The 26,749-nt window shown below is 48.8% G+C and overlaps 1 protein-coding gene across 2 annotated transcripts in view; it reads left to right on the forward strand.

Moving 5' to 3' along the window:
• The window catches only part of COL26A1 (collagen type XXVI alpha 1 chain), a 141,637-nt gene that overhangs the window by 47,994 nt on the left and 66,894 nt on the right, over positions 1 to 26,749 (forward strand). Inside the window, exon 3 of one of the 2 annotated variants that reach the window (XM_036078840.2) lies at positions 9,815 to 9,918. In XM_036078840.2, the coding sequence (XP_035934733.2) occupies positions 9,815 to 9,918 (104 nt within the window). The remainder of the gene's footprint in view (positions 1 to 9,814; positions 9,919 to 26,749) is intronic. The other variant, XM_036078841.2, reaches the window with a different exon arrangement.

A 26,749-nucleotide genomic window follows, 5' to 3' on the forward strand; every position in this document is an offset into this window, starting at 1 on the left:
AAGCTGGAGTCTGACCCCATGCTCCTCTGCAGCCTCAGTTTCCCTTTCCCCTTCTGTAAAATGAGGCCATTCATCCCTGCCCTACCCCTCTTTCTTGGCCAGCAGCCGCCTGACGGCCTTCCCCACCTTCCATCTCTCCCTTCCCATCTGGTGCCACACAGCCAGACATGGGTGGGGTCTTTCTAGAAAGCCAATCTGACCACCACACTCCTCCACGCCGCAGTCCCTGGGTGGCCTCCCCTTGGCTGGGAGGGCTTGGTCTCCTAGCGGGTACAAGGTTGTCTGTTGAGGAGCAGGAAAACCACATCAAGTCTTCTGTTTATTTTTTAATCTCTAAAATAAGAGCGAAATGAAGCTTTACTGATTTTTAATATATGCAAAGACAGTAAATAATACGTGTACATATACATGTGTCGACCAATACATGTATATTGCAGGCTCGAACATGTTTTGCTGATCAGGAGCGTGCTCTGAAGGCCAGGCGAGCGCCAGCCAGCGCGGTCTTCCTAAACCCAGGCCGGACTCCTTGCCTGCTTCGGGGGCTTTCGTAGCTGCCCTGCCTGTGCGTTGTCTGCTCCCCGAATGCACCAGGTCTCACCCCAAACCACCTCCCGGCTCTCCTGGTGCTGGCTGCCTCCTCACTGTCTCAGCTCAGCAGAACTTCCTCAAGCGTCCCTCGACGTAGGAAGCCTTTTCTGGCCCCTTGTTGTGGAAGTGGCCATGCCCTACCTCCCCATCCCTACAGGCCATCAGTGTCCAAGGATGTCCCCTACCCCGACACCCTGAGCTCCAGCACTAGGCCTGGGAAGCAGCCAGCGGCTTTAGTGGAGGGGACAGACGTCAGATCAATGACAGCACAGGTGGTGGCGAGTGTTTGGAAGACAAGCCAGGGTTCTATGACAGTATAAACCAAGGGGACGCAGCCTGCAGTGGGGGTGGGTGTGACTGAGGGCCAGCTGGTCACGGAGGCCCTCTCGGAGGAGGCGGCACTTTTGTCGCGGTTATTTATTGAGTGAGTCACAACCCCCGGGAAAATATATGTCCTTGAGTTTGCCAGGTGACAGGTGACGGTGAGGGAAGTCTCAGGATCCAACCTTCAGAGGGAGCAAATGCGGAGAGGGCAGAAGTCCCTAGATTTGGGTTGTCTTGGGGAAAAAAAAAAAAAAGCCCCAGAACTGGTGAGGTGGGAGACACCCCCTGAAGACTCCAGATGGCATTTGGAGAATTTCAAGGTAGGAAGGGATCTTTGAGTCTGGTGCATCTCAGCGCAGACTTTATAGAGAGGCGGGGACTCACTCAAGGCTCACAGATGGGCAGAGATGCATTGGAATGAACTAGAAACAAAGCAGCCAGAAATCCCTGTGTTTATCTTGCCTGACTGCATGTTTGCTCCCCTCAGGCCAAGTCAGCCTGGGCTGTCCTTGCGGGGGGCCACCCTGCACACACGCCCCAATGTCAGGATCTTGTCTGGGCCAGCAAAACCAAAGCAGCCTCATCTGACCGCTTAGATGCATCTGGGATGGGAGGTGGGGGGCAGCCGATGAAAAGACGGGCCCTGGGGTAGGTATGCATTCGAGGGTGGGGAGCGGGCTTGTCCACTTCCTGCTGGTGCAAGCCAACCGGGGGCTCCGCTACCCACCAGCCGCACAGCTTGGGCAAGGACTCTGTCCTCATCCGCAAGATGGGACAGTGATACTCATGGTATCAGGGGGCTGAGCTCCCAAGGGTTCAGCAAATATAACGCCCTTACCTTCCTCTTCCTTTGCTGGGCCACTTTTGGCACCTGTAAAGCAGGAACGCTGAGCTGGTCAGAGGCTTCAGGAGGGCTTCCTGGAGGAGAGGGCATTTGAGGTGAGTGTGGAGATGACTGGGCCTTAACTAGATAACAGAGGGAGAGAGAGAGAAAGAGGGAGGGCAGCCCTTAAGTGATGAGGAATGTGGTACACTGGAGATTTGGAAGGCCAATACGGCTGGAAAGCAGGAGTGAGGGGCTCGAGAGTCATCGAGGAGGCTGGTGGAGGCCAGGCCAGAGCCCTCAGGGCTTGTGGGTCACGGTGTGGAGTTTGCTCTCCACTCCACGTGGTCACTGCAGCACCTCAGAGTCGAGAGGAAGACAGGATGGAGGAGCATCTCCACCTTGGGGAGCATCAGGTCTCAGAGGCCAATCTTGTTTCTCTTCCTCCAATACCCACCCGGGAGTCATTCGAGCCTTGGTGGTGGGGGTCACTCCCAGGTCTCTGTGGCTCCCACCCAGGACCTCATCCTTGGCCCTCCATGTTGCTGCCAAGGTACAAGGCTCCTGCCACCACCTGGACGGTGGGGTAAGCCCTGTGTGGGGGTGTAGCCTCTGCTGGGGAACCCTAGGCAAGCCGGGTCCTCTCCAGGAGCTCAGTGTCCCCAAATGAGACTGACCCCCAGGCTGTCAGAGGTTCGGCCAAGGCTGTAAACCCTGGGATTATGGCTGTTTGTCTTCTGGTGGGGGTGGCCTGGGGGCTGTGCTGAGTTGAAAGGGATTGCTTCCTGGGCTGGGGGATGGGAAGGGGTGGGAGGTCTCTCTGCCCCTTGGGAACAGTCTTGAAACAACGGCAGGTGGTAGAGTTGCCCCCTTACCTCACAGAGGCACTCAAGACTGCGTGTGTGCGTATTTGTACTTTTGTTGATTGATTGATTCTTTATTTGATTTTTGACAAATTTAATCTAAGGTGTACAGCGTGGTGTTTGGATATATGTACACATTGTGAAATGATTAACCACAATCAAACTAATGAACATATCCCCCACCTCCCATACTGACCGTTTTTGTGTGTGTGGTGAGAGCCCTTGGGATCTCCTCTCTTAGCAAATTCCAGGTATACGATACGTCATTATTAACGACAGTGTTCGCATTGTTCGGTGGGTTTCTAGGACTTACCGGTCTTATACCTAAAAGTTTGTACCCTTTTATCAAGATCTTCCTCTTTCCCCCACCTCCTAGCCTCTGGTAACCCCCATTCTACTCCGTGTTCCTGTGAGTGCTACTCTTTTGTTGTTGTTATTCCGTATACGAGATCATATGATTTTTGTCTTTCTGTGTCTGGTTTATTTCACTTAGCAGAATCCATGGTGTCACAAAGGGCGGGAGTTCCTTCTTTTTTATGACTGAATAGTCTTCCGGTGTGTATACGTGTGTGTGTATATATATCATTTCTTCATGCATTCGTCTGTTGATGGCTAGTCGGGTTGCCCCATGTCTTGGCTGACATGGACAATGCTGCAGTGAGCATGGGGATGCAGATGTCTCTTTGAGCTACCGATCTCATTTCCTTTGGATAAAGACCCGGAAGTGGGGCTGCTGGGTCACGTGATCATTCTTCTTTCTAATAATCTGAGGACCCCCCAAACTGTTTTCCACAGTGGCTGAACCAATTGGCATTCCCACCAACAGCGCACGAGGGCTCCTTCTTCCCCACGTCCACGTGAATCCACGTATCTTTTGTCTTATTGAGTGTAGCCACCCCAAGAGGTGTGAGGTGATAGCTCGTGACCTTGATTTGCGTTTCCCTTCCTAGTTATTTATTGATGTGGCTGTAATAGGCGAGGTAGATGAGCTGGTGCTTGGGAGGACTTTGTGGTCTGGAGGGGCAATTGATACGGAATAGCTTCATTACCATGATTATAATTGAAAACAGTAGCTGTATTAGGGTTCTCCAGAGGAGCCGAACCAATAGGATATATGGAGATATATAGAAAGAGGTTTAGAGTAGGAATTGACTCACGCAATTATGGAGGCTGAGCGGTCCCATCATGTGCCATCTGCAAGCTGGAGGCCCAGGAAAGCCTGTGTTGTGCTTCCAGGGAGACCTGGGGGGTCGATGTTGTAATCCCTAGTTCAAGTCCCGAGACCCAAGAACCAGGAGTGCTGACGTCCAAGGGCAGGAGAAGATGGATGTCTCCGCTCCAGAAGAGAGTAAATGCGCCCTTTCTCTGTTCTCTTCAGGCCCTCAGTAGAATGGCTGATGCCCGCCTGCATTGGTGAGGGCAGATTTTTTTTTTTAGGATTTTATTTATTTATTTATCTGAGAGAGAGCACGAGCAGGTGGGAGGGGCAGAGGGAGAGGGAGAAGCAGACTCCCCACTGAGGAGGGAGCCTGACTCGGGACTCCATCCCAGGACTGCGGGATCATGACCTGAGCAGAAGGCAGACACCTAACCGACTGAGCCACCCAGGTGCCCAGAGGGCAGATTTTCTTAACTCAGCCTACCAATTCAGTGCTGGTCTCTTCTGGAAACCCTCACACGTTTTACCAATTATGGGGGCACCAGTTAGTCCAGTCTGGGGGACACGTACAAGTACCCATCACAGTAGCTAACATTTACTGCATTCCTACCTGGAAATTGTGTTCACCTTGAAATGCCAGACTGGTGGCTTAAGCAATAAACATGTACTCAGTAGACAGCTCTTGAGTTTGGGCAGTCCAAGATCAAGGTTATGGAGCAATTGGACCCCAGGCGCTGCTGCTCGGCATGTGAACTGCTTTGCCCAAATAGGTTTGGGGCACCTGTTTGCAGCATCTACTAAAGCAAAACCTATATCCATCCCGTGGGCCAGCAATGCTGCTCCTGGGAATATACTCCAGAGAAATGAAAACATGGGTTCACAAAGACTTGTACAGGAGTGCTCATCACATCTTTCTCCGTCCTAGTTCGAGACTAGAAGCAACCCAAATGGTCAATCAACAAGAAAATGGGCCAACTGGGGCCCATTTCTATAATGGAATATTATTTAGTAACAGAGAGGAACAAAATGACCCTGCACTTAACAACACGGATGAACCTCAGGCTAAGGCTGAGTAAAAGAAGGTGGCACAAACCAGCGCATGCTGCGAGGTTCTGTGTATATGAGATTCTAGAATGGGGGGGAGGGGAGGGGGAGAGAAATCAGAATGGATATGCCTGGGGGCAGGGTAGTCATTTTGGAGGGGGCACGGGTGACTTTTGACTTGGGACCATTGGTTTACACATAGGTAAAAGTCTATTAAGCTAAACACTAGATTTATCTATTTTGCTGCATATACATTATATTTTAATAAAAAAGAAAAAAAAACCCCACTTTAATGTGAGGTGTGAATTCGGTGCTTCGCTTCATAGCACTTACCGTGGCCCGTGGTCGTCTGTTCACGTGTGTGGTTCTGTGGCCGAGCAGAGCTGTGCCCGTCTTCTTCATGCTTGTGTTCCCATTGTCTGGCACCCAGCAGGCTCTCAGTGTGTACCTGCTGAGTGCACGCATGAGCGTTGGGGTCAAAGCAAGCTCCGGGCATGGAGCTGTGGGAGGGCTCAGGAGGGAGCCTGTGGACTCTGGCCAGGAGTGGGGGTGCTTCACAGAGGAGGATGACAGGTGAGTCACACCCTGAAGGCTCTTGGGAATTTTCTCAGGCAGAGTAAAGGAGGAAGGGCAGGTAGGCAGAGGAGCCTGCGTGTGCAAAGGCCCAGGGGCAAGAAGAGCAGGTTGTGCTGTGGTGGTAGGGGGTTGGCTGGGGGTGGCAGGAGGAAGGGAGCATAGAAAGGTAGGCAGGGCCTTCTTTACTGACTTAAAGAGCTTAGTCCTTAGTCTATGGGAGCCATGGGAGGTTTTGAGAGAGGGCAGTCACAAAATTGGATCTGCATTTTAGAAAGATCACTGGGTTTGTAGACTGGATCCCAGTGGACGGGCTGGGAGTTCTTCAGGAAATGTAGGAGGGGAAAGCCCAGCCTGGGCCAGGCTTCGAATACTGCCTGTTGCCCAGGGCACTCAGGGGAGACCTGAGGGGTCTGCCAGGCTGAGCCCGGGCCCTCAGGGCTGGAGAAGCAGCGCCACCTACTGGTGTGCCCTGCTCCTGGACATCACAGGTCATCTGGTTCCTTCTGGTCCCAGAGTGGGGCACGTCAGCCCATGGTCCTCTGAATGAGGGGCAGTAAGGGACCTTTCTGGGGGACAAGCTTTCCCTCTGCTTCAAAGCCCAAGATCAGGATCTTGTGCAGATGTAGGGAGGGAAAATATTCCCTTGTGCCAAACAAACGCAAATTAGTATTGGTAGGTTCTGCCAGTTCTGTCTGCGTTTGGATCCTAGTCCCGTTACCTTCTGGCAGTGTGACCTTGAGAAAGTTGCTTAACTTCTCTGTGCCTCAGTTTTCTCATCTGTAAATTAGGATTAGTAGTAGTATCCACCTGCTAGGACTGTTATGAGTCAGCACATGGACAACACTCAGAACAGTGCCTGGGGCATGGTGAATACTCAAAGCTCTTATGATACCTGTTCTTATTTCCATCATCATCATCATTCAAGGCGTGGATGGAGGGATGCCTGGTGCATTTGCCTGGCTCAGGGGCCGGAGGGGGAGGGACAGCCTATGGCTCAGGGGGGCCAGAGAGCGGCCGTGTGAGCAGGACAAGGGCCTGCACGCATGGCTAAGCAGTCAGACCGTCCTGACCGCAGCGGGGACGGCCGAAGGGCGTGGGCCGGGAGGAATGAGGTCAGATCTGCATTTTGCGAACCAGCATCTGTGCACGCTTCCTGCTCTGGGCGCCTCGCACACGCACCCTCCCAGCGAGCCTCACGCCCCGCATCCTAGTCTCTGTGGTGTCCTCATAAGTAATGCGTGCAAGTCCATATCGTGAGTTAGGGGCAGAGCCCAAAGCCCACAGTCCAGGGCCCCATCCACCCCATGGGGCTGAGGTTATAGGAGGCACCCATCCGTGGCATCGGCTGCACTTGGCAGGATGCGAGCCGCAAGACACTTGACCCCTTCCCTGCCCTGCACGTCTGCCCCGGGTGGGGCTTCCATAGCCTTTCTGCTCCCTCTCAGCCAGAGCAACGTCTTATTCCAGGAATCAGTGAAAAAATTGGCATCTTTTATCTAAATTAAAGCTCCCTCCCTCTCCTAGCTGGGCTTGCTTCCGGCTGGGAGACCTGCAGCAGGAAGGCGGTGTGAGGGTGTGAGCGTGTGAATGAGTGCCTGTGAGTGTTGAGTGTGAGCATGTGTGCATGTGTGAGCATGAAAGCACGGGAGCCCGTGGGTGCACACAGGAGGGTGTGTGTGTGACTGTGTGCGTGTGTGCTTATTATCACCTGTTTATTATCTATGTGTGCTCCTCGGACCCAGGCTCAGCAGCCCCGATGGCCCACCAGGTCACTTGCCGTGGGGTGACGATGGGACACAGTTCCTCTGTCTGCCTTGCCCCTCTGGCCTGCCGCAGAGCTTCCTGGGGGGCAGTCGAGAGTCTAAAGATCTGGGTCCACTGTCCTGGTCCCAGCGTGGACGTCTCTCTGTGCAGACTCCTGGCTTCTCACTCGAAGTTTCCTGCCCCTGGCTGCACATAGCCTCACGCCCCCCTTAGATCTCCAGGGGAAAGCTGGTTTGCCAGAATGTTCATGAAACATGAGCGAGAGGACTCTTTTTTTTTTTTGTAAAAGAGAAATTAGTGTAACAGGATTGTTCAGATCGAGTGCAATATTTCTGAAATTCGAGATGTGACTCGTGTGTTTTCCTGTCAACGGGGCATCTTGAAACGTCACTTCTGCTGCTACCAATTAATTCATAATTTTCCCATTCCCCGATTAAGTTGCTTGGTGTCAGCAGATTCGGGTTTTGTGAAGTCACGTAGCTTTGCTCTCAGGAGGAAGATGTGCAAACGTGATCAAGCGGCGAAGTCATAACGATGCATGCAAATTGAATAATAAAGCCAAGTGTATCCTCCTTGTGAGATTGGGTCATATGTTCGTGTGTGTATGTGTGTATTGGGGTATGATTAACATTCCATGTTATATTAGTTTCAGGTGTATTGTATTTGATTTGATATTTATATGTATTGCAAAATGATCACCACAATACGTCTAGTTAATATCTGTCACCACATACAGTTACAAAAATTGTTTTTCTTGTGATGAGCACTTGAAGATCTACTCTCTTAGCAATTTTTATATATGACACTCAGTCTTATTAACTATAGTCACCATGCCGTACATCACATCCCAAGACCTTTACATTTTATTTTATATCTGGAAGTTTCTGCCTTTTGATCCTCCCTTCCCCCATTATGCCTGCCCTTACCCCCCGACTCTGGCAACCATCAGTCTATCTGTATCTATGACCTCAGTTGTTTTTTCCTTAGATGCCACATATAAGTGAGATCATCCAGTATTTGTCTTTCTCTGTCTGACTTATTTCACTTAGCATAATGCCCTCACGGTTCATCCATTGCTGTCGCAAATGGCAAGATTTCTTCCCTTTTTATGGCTCCGTAGTATTCCATCGTGTACATATATCACATTTTCTTATCTGTTCCTCTGTCGATGGACACTTAAGTTATTTCATGTGTTGGCTATTGTAAATAAGGCTACGATGACCATGGGGGCACAGATCTCTTTTTGAGTTAGTGTTTTCGTTTTCTTTGGATCAGTCCCCAGAAGTGGAATTGCTGGATCAAATAGGAGTCCTATTTTTTCTTTTTTAAAAGATTTTTTATTTTTATTAGAGAGAGAGAGAGAGTGCAAGCAGGGGGAGCAGCAGGTAGAGGGAGAGGGAGAAGCAGGCCTCCCGCCGAGCCGGGAGCCCGATGTGGGGCTCGATCCCAGGACTCTGGAATCATGACCTGGGCCGAAGGCAGTTGCTTAACCAACTGAGCCACCCAGGCGCCCCGGGAGTCCTATTTTTAATTTTTTGAGGAACCGCCATACCATTTCCCACAGTGGCTGCACCAGTTTGCATTCCCTCCGACACTGCATGAGGTTTCCCCTTTGTCCACATCGTCGCCCACACCTGTTGTTTCTTGTGCTGTTGATGGTCGCCATTCAGACAGGTGTGAGGTGATAGCTCATGGTGGTGTGGTCACACATCTTATGTCTTGGAGTTTTGTAAAATAGTATCAGGCTTTTTTGCAAGGAAAATATCAAAACTGCAGGAGTGTGAAATCTGGCCCGGAATCCACAGCAGTTTGCAGGGGAATAGGGTCCCACAATGGGGCTGCAAGTTTTCATTGGTGTGTCTCGCTCATCCACGAGGCTGTGATTTTCTCGAAGGCAGGACTCAGTTCTATCAGTCTGTGACCACAGTATGACATTAAGTTGGCGCTCAATAAGTGTTCATTGGATGAATCAGCCAAAGGAAATGATTGGGACAAAGTGCTGGAGTTCAGGAACTTTTGGGTGGTTGGAAGTTGAGGACGTCCTAACGATAGTTTTCTTTTCCTTCTTCATCATCTTGGTCAACGTCTTAGCTCAGGCTGCCACAGCAAAATATCACAGACTGGGGGGTTTCAACAACAGAAGTGTGTTTTCTCAGACGGTCACCTTCTCGCTGGGTCCTCACACGGCCTCTCCGTGTGTGCATGAACTGAGATCTCTTTCTCTGTCCTCCTCTTCTTATGAGGCCACCAGCTCTGATGGATTAGGGCCCCACCCTGATGACCTCATTAAACTGTAATTACCTCCTAAAGACGCTCTATGCAAATAGAGACACATGATGGCGGGGGGGCGGGGGGGACACAAGGCTTCAACATACGGATTCTGAGGACACAATTCAATCCATGGCAGACATTTTCCCACCCTCGGTGGCCATGCTTGGAAACTTGCCGGAAGGCAGAGCTGGGAGGGACTTTATAATGCATCCAGCACAGAGAGGGGTGGTCACTTGCCCAGGGCTACACAGCCAGTGGGCACAGAGCCGGGATGACAGGCTCCACTACCCAGGCGGCTCCCAGAGCCCTGGGCTGGGTGCTCTCTGCAGAAGTGGGATCTGGGCTGGGGGGGTGGGCAGGTGGATGGGCGCTCACACTATCCTGACGCTGCCCTTGTGTTAGTTACAGGACTCTGATCAGACCCACATACAGAGTGTCCTACCGCACGGTGACGGCGCTGGAATGGAGATGCTGTCCTGGCTTCACCGGGAGCAACTGTGAGGAGGGTGAGTCTGCCGGGGTGTGGGGGGCTGGGGGTCAAGGGCCAAGGACTGGGGCGCAGGGTGCAGGGGGACGGGGCACCGGCTGGGCTGGGCTGTGGAGTCTCTGGGGGTTGCTGCCACCTGCCATGGGCACCTAGGTGGGGACCCTGTGTGCATTGATTGGGTGGAGGAGAATCATGAGTCCTGGCCTGGGGGAGGGGATTCAGTTTACAGCCTCTTTCTTCCGCTCTGGATCGCACTCACCCGGGAATGGGGGCAGGCAGAGAGGGCTCCCGGGGTCTCTGTTCACCAGCCTTGGAGCCACGTCTGTTGTCCAATGAGGCACACGGATCTGGTGGGCAGCGGACTGATTGTCCTGCCCTTCTGTGTGGCTGGAGCCCAGGGTGAGGATGGGAGGACAGGGCCTAGAGCTGGGGCCTTCCTTCTGAGCCTCCAGACCCGGTCCCAACCTGCCTCTGGAGCCCGATGGGGCCAGGGAGGGCCCGCAGCAAATCCCAGCTGTGCTCATGGCCAGGGAAAGCAGATCCTGCCAGACCAACAGATTTGCAGCCCATCTCGTTCCCAGGGCTAGCTGGTCGGCCTGGAGGCTCACGGGTCAGGGTTGTATTTGGAAACGGTAATTTTCCATGAAATGGACGTTCTGATCAAATTATTTTCCCTCATCTTTTTTTTATTACCTAACTTACTGACTTTTGTTTTATGGATATGCTTTTATAAATTAGGTGATTATAAAGTTATAATAAGTTATAATATGTTAGGTATATGTTTTTATTGAAAACTGCCTAAAATGCTTTGGGTTACAAATAATAACAGGATAATTACAGAACAGTACCAATAATGATGATGCTTCAGTGGGCCTGTGGCCCAAAGCAGAGCTGAAGGAAGAGGCTGGAATGGAAAAGGGTCCAGGTGGTGCCGCCCTTCCTGACTTAGAAGGCGCCTGATCCTGGAAGGCCTTTGCTCAGCACTGGGAAGGCTTTGGGGGCCCTTTTCTCAGCTCCCAGAGCCTCCGAGCTTCCCCCTGACCCCATCCTTGCCTCAGCTGACTATAATCATGGGTTTTCATGTTTGCCCACCCCCCTGCCTCCAACTACCACTCGCCACCCTGCCGACTGTTTCTTCTAAGGGTAACTGAGCCCAGCCCGAATAGGGCCCCTTCCTCCCTCCCCTGGAAACCACTGAGTGCTGAAGCATGGACGGTTTTTCATCTCTCTTCATGTTCTCATTATTAAAGGAACAATCCAGTAAACGAAGTGTAAGTCTCAGATGTCTGAGTCGTAAACCTCACGCAGATAGATAAAGGGCACGTTGATCGAACTCATTAAGTGAGTGATTCAAAAGGGGGATTCGAGACACTGAGATAGATGCAGACTGGGGAGCCCAAGACCACCCTTAGGTCTGATAATTCACTGGAAGAACCCCCAGAGCCAAAAAGCTATTTTGCTCACGCTTATGGTTTATTACGATGAAAGGTACGGACTCAAATCCTCCAAGGGAAGAAACCCATGAGACAGAGTCCAGGAGGGTTCCACACACACAGAGCTGCCAGGTGTCCCCTCCCAGCTGAGGTGTGGATAGCGATGAACTCCTCTCCTCACATGTAAAACACATTGACGAAAATGTGACCAGACGCTGGCAGGAGCCTCCCCCAGGAGCAATGGTTCACTATTTGTTAATTCAGGACCACTGTGACTTTATAGATCACAGCTACCATGAATAAGGAGAGTGAATCGTGTCTAAGTATCTAGAACCATAGGGATGTATCTAGAAATGTTTTCTTCTTATTGCAAAAGTTAAGTCCGTGTTCGGTGTAGAAAAGGTGAAGACAGGCAGAATCACACCTCTCAAGGTTGAGTATCACTTTGGTGAAAAGCTTCCAGACCTTTTTTCTGTGCTTTCATATGGTTGTACTATTTTGATAACCTTCTTTTTCAAATAAGTGACCATGAATGTTTCTGCATGTCAATAGATAGCTTTCGGTAGCATTATTTTTAGTGGCTGCAAAATTTGGGTATATACTTTATTAACTAAACCCCTACTGCAAGATATTTAAGTTGCTCCCAAGTTTTAAATTATTGATGACATTCCTCCAGACATCCTTTTTTTTTTCCTGACATAAAATTTACATACTCTGAAATGCACCTATCTTAAGTGTACACTTTGATGAGTTTTGATACATGTACACATTTCTATCACCTTCTGGAAAGTTCTCACCCCTTAGCAGCCACTGTCCTGATTTCTATCATCATAGATCAGTTTTACTTATTCTTGAACTTCATATAAATGGAACCATATAATATACACTCCTGTGCATGGTTTCTTTCAATTTTCAATAAATCTTTGAGATTTATTCATATTGTGATATGTATATCAGTAGTTTACTCATTTTTATTGCTGGGTATTATTCCATTGTGTAAATAGCCACAATTTTATTTGTGTGTTGTCCTGTGGATAAATCTTTGAGTTGTTTCTGGTTTGGGGCTTTAAGAATAAAACTTCTGTGAACGTTCTTGTAATGTCTTTCTGTGGACATCTGTTTTTATTTCCCTTGGGTTAATCCCTATAAGTGGAATTGCTAGGTCAGGTTAAATGTTTAGCTTTATAGGAAAGAGCCAAACTGTTTCCCAAAGTGACTTTACCAGGTTACACTCCCACCAGCAAAGTATGTTCCAATTGCTCCACATCATTGCCAACATTTGGTGGTCAGTCTTTTTCATTTCAGCCAGTCTAGTGGGTGTGAAATGCTCTCTCATTGTGAGTTTAGTTTGAACTTCTCTGTTGACTAATGATATTGGACCTCTTTTTGTATGTCTATCTGACATACTTACCAGCCATTCTTATATCTTCTTTCGTAAAGTGTCTGTTCAAGACTTTTGCTCATTTTTGATTGGGTTGTTTTACTTGATAAGAAGTAGCCAAATTGTAAAAAAAAAAAAAAAAAAAAAAAAAGAAGTAGCTAAATTGTTTTCCAAAGAGGTTTTAATGTTTTACACAAGCAAGGTGTGTTCCAGATGCTCCACATTCTTGCCAATATGTGGTGTGTTTTAATTTTAGCTGTGCTAGTGGGAATGAAATGAAATGCAATTTCTTCTTTTTTAAGACTACTTTGACCACTCTAGTTCCTTTGCATCTCCATAAAAACTTTGCACAACTTAACAGTGTCTGAAAAAAAAAAAAGTATGTTGTGATGGGGAGTAGGATTGTGATGAATTTACAGACCAATTTGGGGAGAATAGATATCTTAATAATGAGTCTTCTGATTCAGGAACATGGTATAGCTCTCCATTTATTTAAGTATTTAATTTCAGCTTCCAGACTAGAGGTATTGCTTATCTCTTATTAAATTTATTTCTAAGTATTTCTAAGTCTTTTAAGTTTTGGTGCTTTTTTAAAAATGGGATTGCCTTTTAAATTTTCATTTCATAATTATTTTTCTGCTAGCATATAGAAATATATTTGATTTTTAATATTGACTTCATATGTAAAAACCATGCTAAATTCATTTATTAGTTCTAGTAGCTTATTTATTGATTTCTTTGGATTTTCTACATAAACTATTATGTCTTCTGTGAATAAAGACATGTTTGCTTCTTCCTTTCAACTATTAATGCATTTTATTTTATTTTTCTTGCTTTATTGGACTGGCTAGAACTTCTGATAAGATGCTTAACAGAAGTGGTGAGAACAGATATAGTTGCCTTGTTTCTGATCATAGCAGTGGGGGGGGGATGTTCTCCATTTCACTGTGAAGTATGTTGTTAGCAGTATATTTTTTCATATATGCCATGTATCAGATGAGGATAGTCACTTTTAGTCTGAGTTTGTTGAGATTACTCATCAGGAATGGTGCTGAATCTTGTCAAATGCTTTCTCTGCTTCTATACTGAGGTGATCATTTTTTTAAATCCTTTATTTTGTTAATGTGACTAATTACATTGATTTGGAATACTAAACCAACACTTCGTTCTTGGGAGTAACATTATTATTACAGGGATCAACCACCTTTGGATGTATTATTAATTTTTCTATTTCTCTATTTGATATTTATATGTAATTTTCTCTCCTTGCAATGTCTGCTAGTTTTTGGTGATGGGGGTTATGTTGTTCTCATAAAAAGAAATGGGAAAATTTCCCTCCTTCTCTATTTTCTAAAAGCATTTTTTTGTAAAGTTGGTATTACTTTTTCCTTAAATGTTTAATAGAATTCACAGTGAAACCATGCGGACCTGTAGTTTCTTTATGGGGAAGTTTGTTTGTTTGTTTGTTTCTTTAGAGAGAGAGTGTGCATGCTCAAGCAGCGGGGAGAGGTGTGAGAGAGAATCCCAAGCAGGCTCCATGCCCAGCATGGAGCCCGACACAGGGCTTGATCTCATGACCCTGAGATTATGCACAACCTGAGCCGAAATCAAGAGTCTGTGTTTAACTGACTGAGCTACCCAGGGACCCCTGTGGGGAAGATTTTGATAACAATTTTTTTTTTTTAACAGACATAGGGCTATCTGTGTGTTCTATTTCTTTTTGCTTTAAAGATTCATTTATTTTAGTGGGGGGAGGGGCAGAGGGAGAGGGAGAGAGGGAATATCCAGCAGACTCCCTGATGAGCCCAATACAGAGCCTGATCCATGACCCTGAGATGAGAACCTCAGCCAAAATCAAAAGTCAGATGCTTAACTGGCTGAGCCACCCAGGTGCCCTGATGTTCTCTATTTCTTAATTTAATAATTATCTGCGCATTTTAAAAATCAAATTTACTAAGGTTTAATTGATGTACAACTTATTATATACATATAATTTACACACACCAGATGTGTACAGATCAATAAATTTAGACTGAATGAATAACTTTCTACGTAGTTCTCGTCTCTCTGGTATTTTATCCACCAAATTTGCCTCAGCTTCCCTGAACTCAGATTTCTGTCTCTTCAACTCAGAGAGATTGCCATGTTCTACTTAGTCTTCCCTCCATGAGCGCTGGTCCAGAAGGTGTCTCTAGGAATTGCCTTGTTTGTTCTGATCTGCCTCCTGTCTAGTGTCTACAAATATTTGTCCCATGAATTTTGTCCAATTATCTAGTTATTTATGGTGGGAGAGCAAGTTCAGTAGGAGTTAATCTATCATTACTGGAAGCAGAAATTGTGCCTTTTCCTTTATTGAATTTTTCTTTATAGTTCTCTGTATTATTTCTTAGTAGTTTTAAAAACCGTATGCTTCCATTTATCCACTCCACTATCCTTTGTGCTATTGTCGTCTTTTGTTTACAATCTAAATATGTGAAAAACCTCCCAATTCAATATTATAATTTTCACATTAAACAGATTATGTTTTTAAAAAGGAAGGGAAGGATCATTTCCAGTGATCTTTCTTCCTCCTAGAGCTCTGAGCCTCCATCCAGTATCCCTTTTCTTTCAGCATGTCTTCTAGTGCAGGTCTGCTTGCCGTGAATTTTCTCTACTTAAAAAAATTTTTTTACTAGAGCCCCTGTGTGGCTCAGTCATTAAGCGTCTGCCTTCGGGTCAGGTCATGATCCCAGGGTCCTGGGATCGAGTCTCACATCGGGCTCCCTGCTCAGCGGGAGGCCTGCTTCTCCCTCTCCCACTCCCCCTGCTTGTGTTCCCTCTCTCACTGTGTCTCTCTCTGTCAAATAAATAAATAAAATCTTAAAAAAAAATTTTTTTTTTTACTATTTTGCCTTACCTTATTTTTAATAATCAATCAATGAATTGATTTGTGGCAAAATACACATAACCTAAAATTTACCATTTTAGCCATTTTGAAGTATATAATTCGGCGGTATTAAGTCCATTCACAAGGTTTTGCACAAACATCACCACTGTCTAGTTGCAGAACTTTTTTATCCCCCCAAAGGGAAACCCTATACCCATTAAGCAGTCATTCCTCATTCCCTCCTTCCTTTAGCCCTTGGCAACCACAAATCTGCTTTCTGTCTCTATCGATTTGCCTATGCTGGATATTTCATAGACATAGAATCATGCAATATGTGGCCTTTTGTGCCTGACTTCTTTTACTTAGCATAATGCTTTGAAGCTTCATCCAAATTGTGGGATATATCTGAATAATGAATAATATTCCATTATATGGATATACCACATTTTGTTTATTCATTCATCAGTTGATGGACAGTTGGGTTGTTTCCACCTTTTGGCTGTTGTGAATAGTGCTGCTGTGAACGTTCATGTACAAGTTTGTTTGAACACCTGTTTTCGATTCCTTTTGATTTTTACTTAGGATCAGTATTTCTGAGTCATATGGTAATTCTGTGTTTAACTGGTTGAGGAGCTGCAAAACTGTTTTTCATAGTGGCTACACCATTTTACATTCTCACCAGTGATGTACAAGGGTTACCACTTTCTTCATATCATCGCCAATACTCCAATTTTTGGATAATATTTTCACTGAGTTCATAATTCTGGGTTGATTTTTTTTCTTTCAGTGCTTGAAAACAGATCGATTATTCCATTGTCTTTTGGCATCCATTGTTTCTGGTGAGAGGTCTGCTGTATTCGTTTTGTTGTTTCCCTTCTAGAATGTGTCTTTTCTCCCCCTTCTGGTTGTTTTCAAGATTTTTCTTTATCCTTTTCTTTAAGCAGTTTGACTAGGATGTTATCAGGTCAGATTGTCTTAATTCTACTTGGGCTTCTTTGAGCATCTTGAATCTATAAACCCATATGTTTTTGTTGTTGTTGCTTGTGTTTACCTTGTTAGGAAAATTCTCTTCATTGTTTTTTCAAATATTTTTTCTTCCCTATTCTCTCTTCTCTTGAGGGTCCATTTGCTCACATGTTAGATTGCTTGATTGAGGTTCTGCTTTTTTCCCTCTGTTCTTCAGTCTAGATAATTTCTATTGATCTGTCCTCAAGTTCATTGTCTCTTCTGACATCTACAGTCTTCTGTTAAGCTCATTTCAGATAATGTCTTTTCAGTTCTAGAATTTCCATTTCTGTGTGTGTTTGGCTTATAATTCCCTGATAAGATTTCTCCATCTAGTCACTTATTATGATCATAATTTATTTTATATGCTAGACCTTATATATCATAGCTACTTTTTAAGTCCTTGTCTTCTGTTTCCAAATCTGGGTCATCTTAGGGTTTATTTGTGTTGTCACTTTTCTCTTGACTTCGGACACAACTGCCCCTGTCTTTCTTTCTTTCCATGTTAATAACTTTTGCTTATATATTGGACACTTCGAATGATATGTTGTAGAGATGCCAGTTTCCTTGAAGAATGTCAATTTTTGTTCTAGTAAGCAGTTAAATTACTGTAAGTTTGTGAAGGCTTGGTTTTTATACTTTATTGGGTGGGTATATCAATCCCTTAGACCTGGGATATAGTTTTTACTCCTAAGGCTTGGTCTCTCTGTGGTTTCAAAGGCAAGGCCTAGGTGGAGAGACTCAAGCTCCAAACTTGGAGACACTCAAGCTCTAAATCATCTTCCTCCTCTTGGGCAGCAGCTGATATCTCTGCTCAGATTTTATAGCCTTCCCTCTGTTGTTTTCTGCTGATCTCACTGGAATCTTCCCTACACATGCACAATTCAGGGGTCAGCCAAGGACTTCAGGGGAGTTTGTACACAGCGTTTGGGGCTCTCTGCTCTATGTAGCTTGTTCCTTATTAGATTTCTTCCTTCAGTTTCCAGGTCCTCTGGCAGACTTAAGCCTAAACAACTTCAGTTTTTGACTTATGTTCTGGCCACCCTGCGCTGCTGAACTAAATTTGGCCCTCAGGGGGAAAAGCCATGATATGTAACAAGTTCTATTCTCTTTTTGCAAGGGTTGAATCCCTTCAGTTTCTGCTGGATTTTTGTTGCTCTCAAGGGTCCTCAAATAATCGTTTAAATAATTATCTAGAGCTTATAATTTTTACCTCAAGTAGAGTTAGTCTGATACAAGCTACTCCATCATTTTGGAATGGAAACTTTGTGAACATCTTTTCAGCTCAATCTTTGTCAACACCTTTAATAATTTCCTTAGGATAAATGCCTGTACAGAATTATTGGGGTATCCATGAGGGGTATACACCGTGTAAAGGCTTTTGAATCATATTGCCAAATTAACCCCTAGAAAGGTTGCTGATTACGCTGCTGTGGGCGGATCGAGAGATTCTGGAGGGCAGAGGGTGTTGCTATTATCTGTGGCTTTTATGGTGCCCAGCACAGGGCCTGGCACTTAGTTGGGGTTCTCTCAAGGACTCTGCACCTGGGACATGATCTGGGACATGATCAAAGGAGTCAGCATTAAGCATGGGATACAGGACCATTACTTCCCCTCTAGATTTAGTTTAAAGAGTAGTTCCTTGGGGCGCCTGGGTGGCTCAGTCCGCTGAGCATCTGGCTCTTGGTTTTGGCTCAGGTCATGTTCTCAGGGTCGTGAGATCAAGCCCCATGTGGGGCTCCGTGCTCAGCAGGGAGTCTGCTGGAGATTCTCTCCCCCTCCCTCTGCCCCTCCCCCTGCTCTCTCTCTCTTAAATAAATAAATGAATCTTAAAAAAACAAAAAGGAGTTCCTTAAGCTACATTCCACCTGGAGATGTCCCTCCAGTTAGCTCCCTTGGCAGACATCAGAGGTGACATCATCACCTTTACCAACATCGTATCCTCATGCCATTATTTCTTACCTTTGAAATGGTACTTTACTCTCTAGAAAGTCCTTTTGGTCATGCTGCTCTATGTTTCCATGGTATAGATGCTGTGGGCTGAATGTTTTTGTCCCCCTACCCCCCAAATGTATACATTGAAACCTATTCCTCATTGTGACGGTGTTAGGAGGAGGGGCCTTTGGGGGGGGTGATTAGGTCATGAGGGTGGAGCCCTCACGAATGGGATTAGTGCCCTCATAAAAGTCCCAGAGAACATTCCTTCCCCTTCTGCCATGTGAGGACACAGTGAACCAGGAAGCTGGCCCTCACTAACACCAGATCTGCTGGCACCGTAATATTGGACTTACCAGCTTCCAGAACAGTGAAAAGTAAACGCGTGTTGTTTATAAGTAGCCCCCCGAACCCCCCGCAGCATATAGCACTTTGTTATAGCAGCCCAAATGGACTAAGACGGATGTGGAGACTGCAGCTCAGAGATGTGAAGAGACTTGGCCAAGGTCATCCAGCTGAGCAGGGGCTGATGCAGAACTAGAACCTGGGTCTTTTGCTCCTGAATAAGAGCTCTTTCCTGTAAGCCACCTGGGACCTTCCAGGTCTCAGGAAATCCTACTCCACGTTGTCCCAACACAAGGCACAGGTCAGCTGGATTCTTGGCTGGCTTCTTTCCGGAATACCTAAGGTGGCCCGGTCCCTGGTGTTCTTGAGGCCAGGTCTCACGTGGTGTCGTGGAGGAGATTTGCCACAAAGTTGATACAGACTCAACAAGATGCATTTAACTCAAATGGGGGATTTTTCCTTTTGTTTTGTTTTGTTTTGTTTTGTTTGCTTCAGCTGGAGTCAGAGCCAGGACAGGAAATGAACCCCCTGTGCTTCCATATGGGCAACGGCAGGCCCAGGGCGAGGCGGCTTAGCTAGTCCATCCAAGCATTGAGCTGATTGATTTGAGTCCAAGATGGTGCTGACATTTCACCCCTGGCACGAGCTCTGTGTATGAGTGTGTTTGTGTTTTGAATGGCTGAGGGTTCAAAGCCAGAAGGCGCTCTCTTGGGAAGAGGCTATAGCCTCCCAGCCAGTCTGCAGAGCTCAGCATTTTAGGGAAACGATTCTCAGCGAGTCTGCTGGTGTTTCTGAAACTTGCCTCCCATGGCTGTCATTAAAGGGAGGGACAAGCCAGTAGGGCCATTTTTTTCAAATTAGTGGAGTACCTGGGAATTTCCAGGCACTGTGCTAGGGGCTTGGGTCATGCTGATGAAAAGGGGACCTCAGAAGTTCCCAGCTCCCCAGCTCCCAGATGTGGTGTGAGGGCCAGGGGAGTAGGCAAATAATCCTAATTCTGGGAAACGAGGCTTTTGCTAAAGGTATGTTTGTTTTGCTGTGGGACCCACAGGAGGTAAGAATTGGGGAGGGGCCTTCCCCTAGCTCAAGGCCTGACCCTCTGGATCCAACCTGGCTCATGTGCCGCTGGGATCGCCTCTCTCATCGGCTCCCTCTTTTTCTCACCCACTGGTTCCTTCCCATCAGTAAACGAACACATCAAGTATATCTTATCTTTCAGAAAACAATCTCGTTGAATCTGCATCATCCTTTAGCCACCACCTCGTCTTGAGCTCCTTTTCTTTTTTTATTTTTAAGGTTTATTTACTCAGAGAGAGAGAGAGAGAGAGCGTGTGAATGAGTGGGGGTGGGGGAGGGGCAGAGGGAGAGGGAGAGAGAGAATCTTAAGCAGACTCCACGCTGAGCCTGGAGCCCGATGCGGGACTCGATCTCACGGCCCTGAGATCATGACCTGAGCCGAAACCAAGAGTTGGAAACTTAACCGACTGTGCCACCCAGGCGCCCCTTGAGTTTCCTTTCTTGGCCGAGCTTTTTGGAAGAACTGACTGCCTTCCCTGAATCATGCTTCCTTGCGTCTAGGGCCTTCTGCAACCTGCGAGGTCAGGCTTCTGCCTCACTTACCTCTCAGAGACTCTTCTCACTGAGTGACCTCTGCGCAGGTGATATCCTCGTAGAGTTTATTTCTACTTCCCCAGACACTGACAAAGAGCGGGAACCTGATCTGTTTCTTGAACCAATGAATGATGGCAGAGGCAGTTTTTATGTGTGTGAGACATGAGGTTCAGCCAGGGGATGTATGGTTATAACCCCATTGCATAGATGAGTGACTGAGGCTTAGAGAAATGTTGGTTTTTATGTGAGTTCCCGCCAGAGCCAATGGGAGAGGTGGAGGCCGAGTGACAGGAAAAGGAAAATGCTGGCTGAGCTGGAGAGAACATTCCATGGGGCCTGACCACTCGGTCACTTCTAACACCTGCCTCTTCCCTGCATCTTTGGTAAACTTTGGCCTGGGGTGGGGGGCGGGGAGAACGAGCTGGGGGCCTCTTCCGTTGAGCATCTGCTCTTGTTCTCAGTTTCCACGGACAGCGTGGCCTCGCCGATGAGGTTCCGGGCCCTTTGATACTCCGTCCCAGCCTGGAGGGTTTCCAGCCGTCGGGATGGGTTTTGTTGTCGGACAAGCATCTTTCGGCACCTCCCGTCATGCTGTGTGGGGCTGTAAATATCCACACATGTCACCTGCCTTTTCTTTTTCTGGGAAGCGCTTGCACGGGGGCTGGCCCAGGTCACTGGCGCATCTTCTGGCTGCTGGGCTGTCTGCACATCCGGGGGGGCTCTCACCACCTCCCTTGGCCACTGCTTCTTCACCCCTGGGCATTTCACAGGGAACGGCAGGGGCCAGAGTGATGCCACAGGAGACGATTGCCAAGCTCGTGAATTTTCTGAGACTCTTCTGAGACCCACAATCTTAGGGAGTGATGCCCCTGGGAACCTCTTAGGGATCCAAACCTCTGAGAGGTCCAGGACAGGCCACAATCAACCAGCCAGAAAGTGGGCTCATTGGACCAGGCATTTCTCTACTAAAGCCTGCTTCTCTCCTGACCCGAAGCTCAGTCTTTTCTAGAAAGAGGAGGGGGCCTGTGGGGAAAGGCCCCCACTCCTACCCATCGTGGCCTGAGAAGACCAAGTCAGGTCATGGGGCCAAAGACACGTGAATGGAGGAGGTGGGGAAGCCAGAGAGCTGTTGCAGATTGGGTTTCCCGGGGTGCAGGTTTTAGAGGAAGGCGTGTGAGGGAGGTCCGTTGGGGGCACACTGAGGCTCAAGACCTGTTATGGGAAGGGAAGCAGGGATGGATGAAACAGCATGAGAATCTGGGCCGCAGTGCAGCCTCGGTTAAGGCCTCAGCCCATCCCACGGAAGCTCTGAGGTGGGACGACCCTTCTGAACAGCCCTAAATTGGGGACGAAGGGGTTGGGCCTTCACACCCTCCAGTTGGCTGATGATGGGCTGTGGCTGCCCAGAGAGGGCCATGACCTTGGGTGAGGACACCGTCTCCGCTGAGGCAATTCTCAAAAGGGCTGACGGAGGCGAGCTGCCAGCCCACAGCTTCCCAGCAGCTGGGGGTGAAGCCTGCATCCTGAAGGGGGGCCTGGCCAGGGCAGCCTCCACAGGGAGAGCCTCAGCTGCTGCCCGAGGGCGCTCCAAACATCCTGGTTCCCACACAGGAGAAACGTAATCTGTACCTTTTGTTGTCCTCCATACAAAAGGCCACAGAATTTGTGATCAAGTAGACAGACAAAACAGGTCACAGGCTGCTACCTCACAAGGGTGTGGGGACGGCAGATGCCGCACAGCCTCCCTGCTCAGTGAGTGGTGGCTGCTGTTTTCCTATGTGCCAGGGGGAAGGAAGCCTCAGGCTCTGGGAAACGAAGTTCTAGCTGCAGAGCACACAGTTCCTTCTCACAGTCCAAAGTGAGGTAGCCAAAAGTCGGGGAGGGCCTCCCAGAGGAAGTCTGAGGGCTGTGGGCACCCCGTCCTCGCCGTGAGATCCTGTCACTTCCGCAGGGTCCTCTCACGCTCCCATGACCTTCTGCAGGACTGCCCCGTGGCCCGTATCGGCCCCCCACTTGGAAACACCGAGGCTGGTCTGGCGGCTCCTTGGATGGCAGGGCAGGGCCCGATGGCCCAGACGGCAGCCTGGAGTTGGGAGGGCAAAGAGCGCTTAGGAGTTCCCATGGAACATTCTAGATCCTCTGCATGGGTGGTCCTCTCCCCTTGCATTGGGAGCTTTGCTAGGACCAGACACACACGGAGGAACATTTCTACCTGCAGAGAGCCTGGGCCTGCAGAGCCGATGTAGGGCTGATTCTGAGGGTTCAGGTGTTCAAGAGGGGGGTTCAGTCCCAGGAGCCCCTTGCTCTGTGGCTTCTGGTGCCTTTCCAACCCCAAACTCCCTGGCAGGTGGCAGAGGGTTAGCTGGGTGTCTGCCTCCAGCCCTTGACCACTGAGGTAACATCTCAAGGCTGATAGTGGAATTTGAGCAGGGACTGGATAGCCTGGTGCGTCTACCCCGGCCCGTCTGCCTCCAGAGAGGCTGTGGTGGCAGCCCCCAGCCAGAGATACCTGGGTCCTTACATCCTGGGTAGATGCTTCAGTTTTTTCAGATCACTGCTTATTTTATTTTATTTTATTATTTTGTTTTTTTTAGAGAGAGAGAGAGGGGGCAGGGACGGGGCAGAAGGAGAGGGAGAGAGAGAATCTTAAGCAGACTCTGCACTGAGCCTGGAGCCCGACAAGAGGCTCGATTTCACGACCCCGAGATCATGACCTGAGCCAAAATCAAGAGTAGGATGCTTAACCATCTGAGCCAGCCAGGTGTCCTGGCTTTCCCTTTTGTATCTCATCGGACCCCACCCCCGACCTGGTGGCTGTGTGTAGGTCCTGCTGGGTATTTGCAGCCCCCCCATCATGCAGCATCTCTGCTCTGTTTCCCCAGTCCTTTACCAGACCAGACACGCCACGGTGGCCTCCGACCTTGCTACCCTTCCCGCTTCTCCCACCCTGCTGGTGGGTGAACCACGCGGGGACTGACGCAGGGCTTCTGTCTATAGCTGATTTGCCTTTGGGGCTCCGTTCAAACGTTTTTCTTCCAAGGCCATGTGACTCACCAAAACAAGCTTGGGGGTCCCCAGGAGCCCAGAATGTTCTCTCTGCCCCATTTTAACAGAGTCGCAGCCCCTGGGCCCTGGGCATGTGGAAGGGGAGGGGAGAGAGCTCCCGCTTTCCTGCTCACCCAGCACACTGGTCTCTTCCACACCTGTGCAGAGCACTGGGAAGCGTGCGGTGGTGATATAAGGCATCAGGCCCCTTCCCATGTAACCCGGAAACCCAGGGACAGCGTGTGGCGGTTTTACACACAGGACAAGCAGAACGGAGAACAGAACCTCACTTCTCAGAGGGCCTCCGCAAGGCCTCCCGGAGTGCAAGAATGAGCCGGACCAGCTGGCTCCGGGCAGGGGCACAGTGGCCTCCTGCCCTGCCGACCCCCCTCCTCCCTGTTGTCATTGCTTTGCCCGAGGTGGCTCAGTTTTCCAGCTAGGGCTCCCGGCCCCGGGGATCTGGGCGTGGCTGGTGGTCCTTCATGCCCACCACATGCCCACCACTCTCTGCCGAAGGATTCTGTCCCCCTCGCCTGCGAGGACGGTGGAAAGAACACGGACTTCAGCCCAGACCAAGGGTTGACATCCTGGTTCCATGTACCCACTCCATCCGCGAGTCACTTGCTCAGTCCGAACCTGTTTCTTCCTCTGCAAAGTGGGCACAATGATAACCGTCTTGGACTGTAGATCAGATAAAGTGAATAAAAAGTACCCGATGTGCCACAGTCCGTGGCACAGAGTGGGCCCTTAATACGTGGTTCCTGTTACTGTTGTTATGCTCCTTACTTGCCTGTTGCTAGGCACAGTGGCATTAGAAATACACATTGACTGATTCTGGGGTCTTCCTCTTTAGAATGTGGATGCTTAGGGCCAAAATGAACCGCAGAATTGAGGTTATGTCCTGGTATGTCTGTGTGTGTTTGTGTGTGTGTGAGAGAGAGAGAGAGATAGAGAAAGAGATATTCCACCTCTGCTTTTTTTTTTTTTTTTTTTTATCGTGACCGGGGTGTGAGTACAACATGGGACTTATGCCCATGGATTCCTTGGGGACAAGGGGCCACAGAAATGGGATTGACTCAGCTTCCAGGGAGCCTGAGCAGTCCTGACTGGTACCCCCGGGCTGAGGGCCTAGGTGAGTGACCTCACCTGCAAGAGGTTCTCTCAGGGATTCATAGCTGGGGTCCGGGGTCCAACCGAGTTCCCCTTCGAGGCAGCCAACTAGCCCCAGAAGATGCTGTGAATGGAATTTGGGAGGTGGCAAGTGGTAGGGACAGAGCTTGGGGTGTGAGGCCAAGAGTTGGGACCGTTCCTGCTCACGTGACCTTTGTTAAGTCACTGGCCTATTGGTTTCTTCTCTGGAAATGGGGTTCTAGTAATCATTCTACTGGGGAGGGGGGGTGACTTTGAGGTATGCAAGCCTATGGCTCTGCGCTCCCCTCAGCGGGGCTCCCGGCTGCCTTGGAGCAAGGCCTTGTAACGACACTGAGCTCTGGTTATTGTAAACTTCCCGCAGAAGGAGGCATACCTTACCATGATGTCATGTCTAGACACCCAGGTCAGGTATAAATTATGGAGACAAAGTAGCATGTTCAGTGGTTAACTGTAAAACTTTAACGAGAGATTTCTGTGGCTTGAACATGTGTGGGGAAGGGCTGTTCTGGGAAGAGGAGGAGAGGTGCTCACTTCCCTTTTCACTTCCTTCCGGGCTGTCTGCAGGCAGGGAGGTGAGGCCCCTAGGACTCAGCAGAGACTCTGGTCTCAGGAGGTGGCTTCGTCCAGTAACCCCGAGCTGGAAGCTGGAGCTCCACCCTCCTGACCTTGGGCAGGTCACAGCCTCACCGGAGCTGGGGGGCAGGGGAGGGCCTCAGTCTCTCTATCTGTAAAATGGGGGCAGGGGATAGACTCTTCCAGCAAAAATATTGCCATGTCCTGATCCTCTACGACCTGGCAGAACAAATCAGTAGACATGCACGTCGAGCAGAAGGAATGCCTTTTAGGGTTTGAGACCTACCTCCTGGGGGCTGTGGTGAGGAGGAATGTGGCAAGACAGAGGAACGGCTTCACAGGCTGTGAGGTGCTGGGCCGATGTGAGGGGCTGGTCTTGGAAGTCCTAGAGTCTCCTCTGGAAGGGGCTGAATGCTCCACCAGCAGCAATTTAGGGAAGATGTTTGTGAAAGAGGAGATGGGCTCTTTTTGGGTTTTTTCATTTGTTTGTTTGTTCGTTTGTTTTTCTGACACCAAATACGTCATCCCGACCCCGATTCTCCAATGCTCTGACACCAGCTGGGCGTCCAGCCCTTCAGGTCAGTTCTGACGCTGACTACCTGGTATCAGCACAGCCCCCACAAGGTAAAGGGCCACAAAACTGCTCCCCACTTCGGAGGCCAGCTACAAATAGGGCCCCCAGGCTTACCTGCGCTTTGGCACCCTGCTGATTCATGGGGTCGCACCACAACCCCCTCGAGGCTGATAATTCACTAGGCTGACTCCTTGAACTCCAGAGACCACTATAATGATGACCGTGGTTTTGTTAGAGAGGATGTGGCTCAGGAACAGCCACATGGAATAGGGCAAAGTATGGGGGGAAGGGGCATGGAGCTTCCGTGGCCTCTCTGGGTACACCACCCTTCCATCACGCCATCATGTCTGCCAGCCTGAAAGCTCCCTGAGCCCCATTATAGGGAGTTCCATTACACAGGCACGATGGATGAAATCATTGGCCATTAATGATTGAGCTCAATCTCCAGCCCCTCTCCCCTCCCCAGAATTTAGGGGTGGGGGAACTGAAAGTTCCAACCCCCTAATCACATGGCTGATTCATCTGGGGACCAGCCCCCATCCTGAAGCCACCTAGGGCCCCACCAAGAGTCACCTCGTTAGCATGAACCCAGAGGTGGGCTCGTTATAAGGAACCAAAGATGCTCGGGTCTCTCAGGAAATTCCAAGGGTTTTAGGGGCTCTGCACCAGGAACTGGCGATCAAATATAGATATTTTATTATACTACAGACACGAAGACCTTCCGAGCTGGGGTTGGATACCACTGAGTGTGTTGAAGGCGCCCACCTTGGGGCCATAAGCTTGAAGCAGGGGAGGCCCTGGCATCCGGCAATGACGTTCCATGGTGCCTGCCCCCGGAGGACATCACACAGGGGCCTGTCCTTGGACAGCACATACGTCACCGCACAGGGCTTTGCTCCAGTCATGCATGTGACTGAGCGATGGCAGAGC

This window comes from Halichoerus grypus, chromosome 6, assembly GCF_964656455.1.
Source record: "Halichoerus grypus chromosome 6, mHalGry1.hap1.1, whole genome shotgun sequence".
Classification (NCBI taxonomy): Eukaryota; Metazoa; Chordata; class Mammalia; order Carnivora; family Phocidae; genus Halichoerus; species Halichoerus grypus.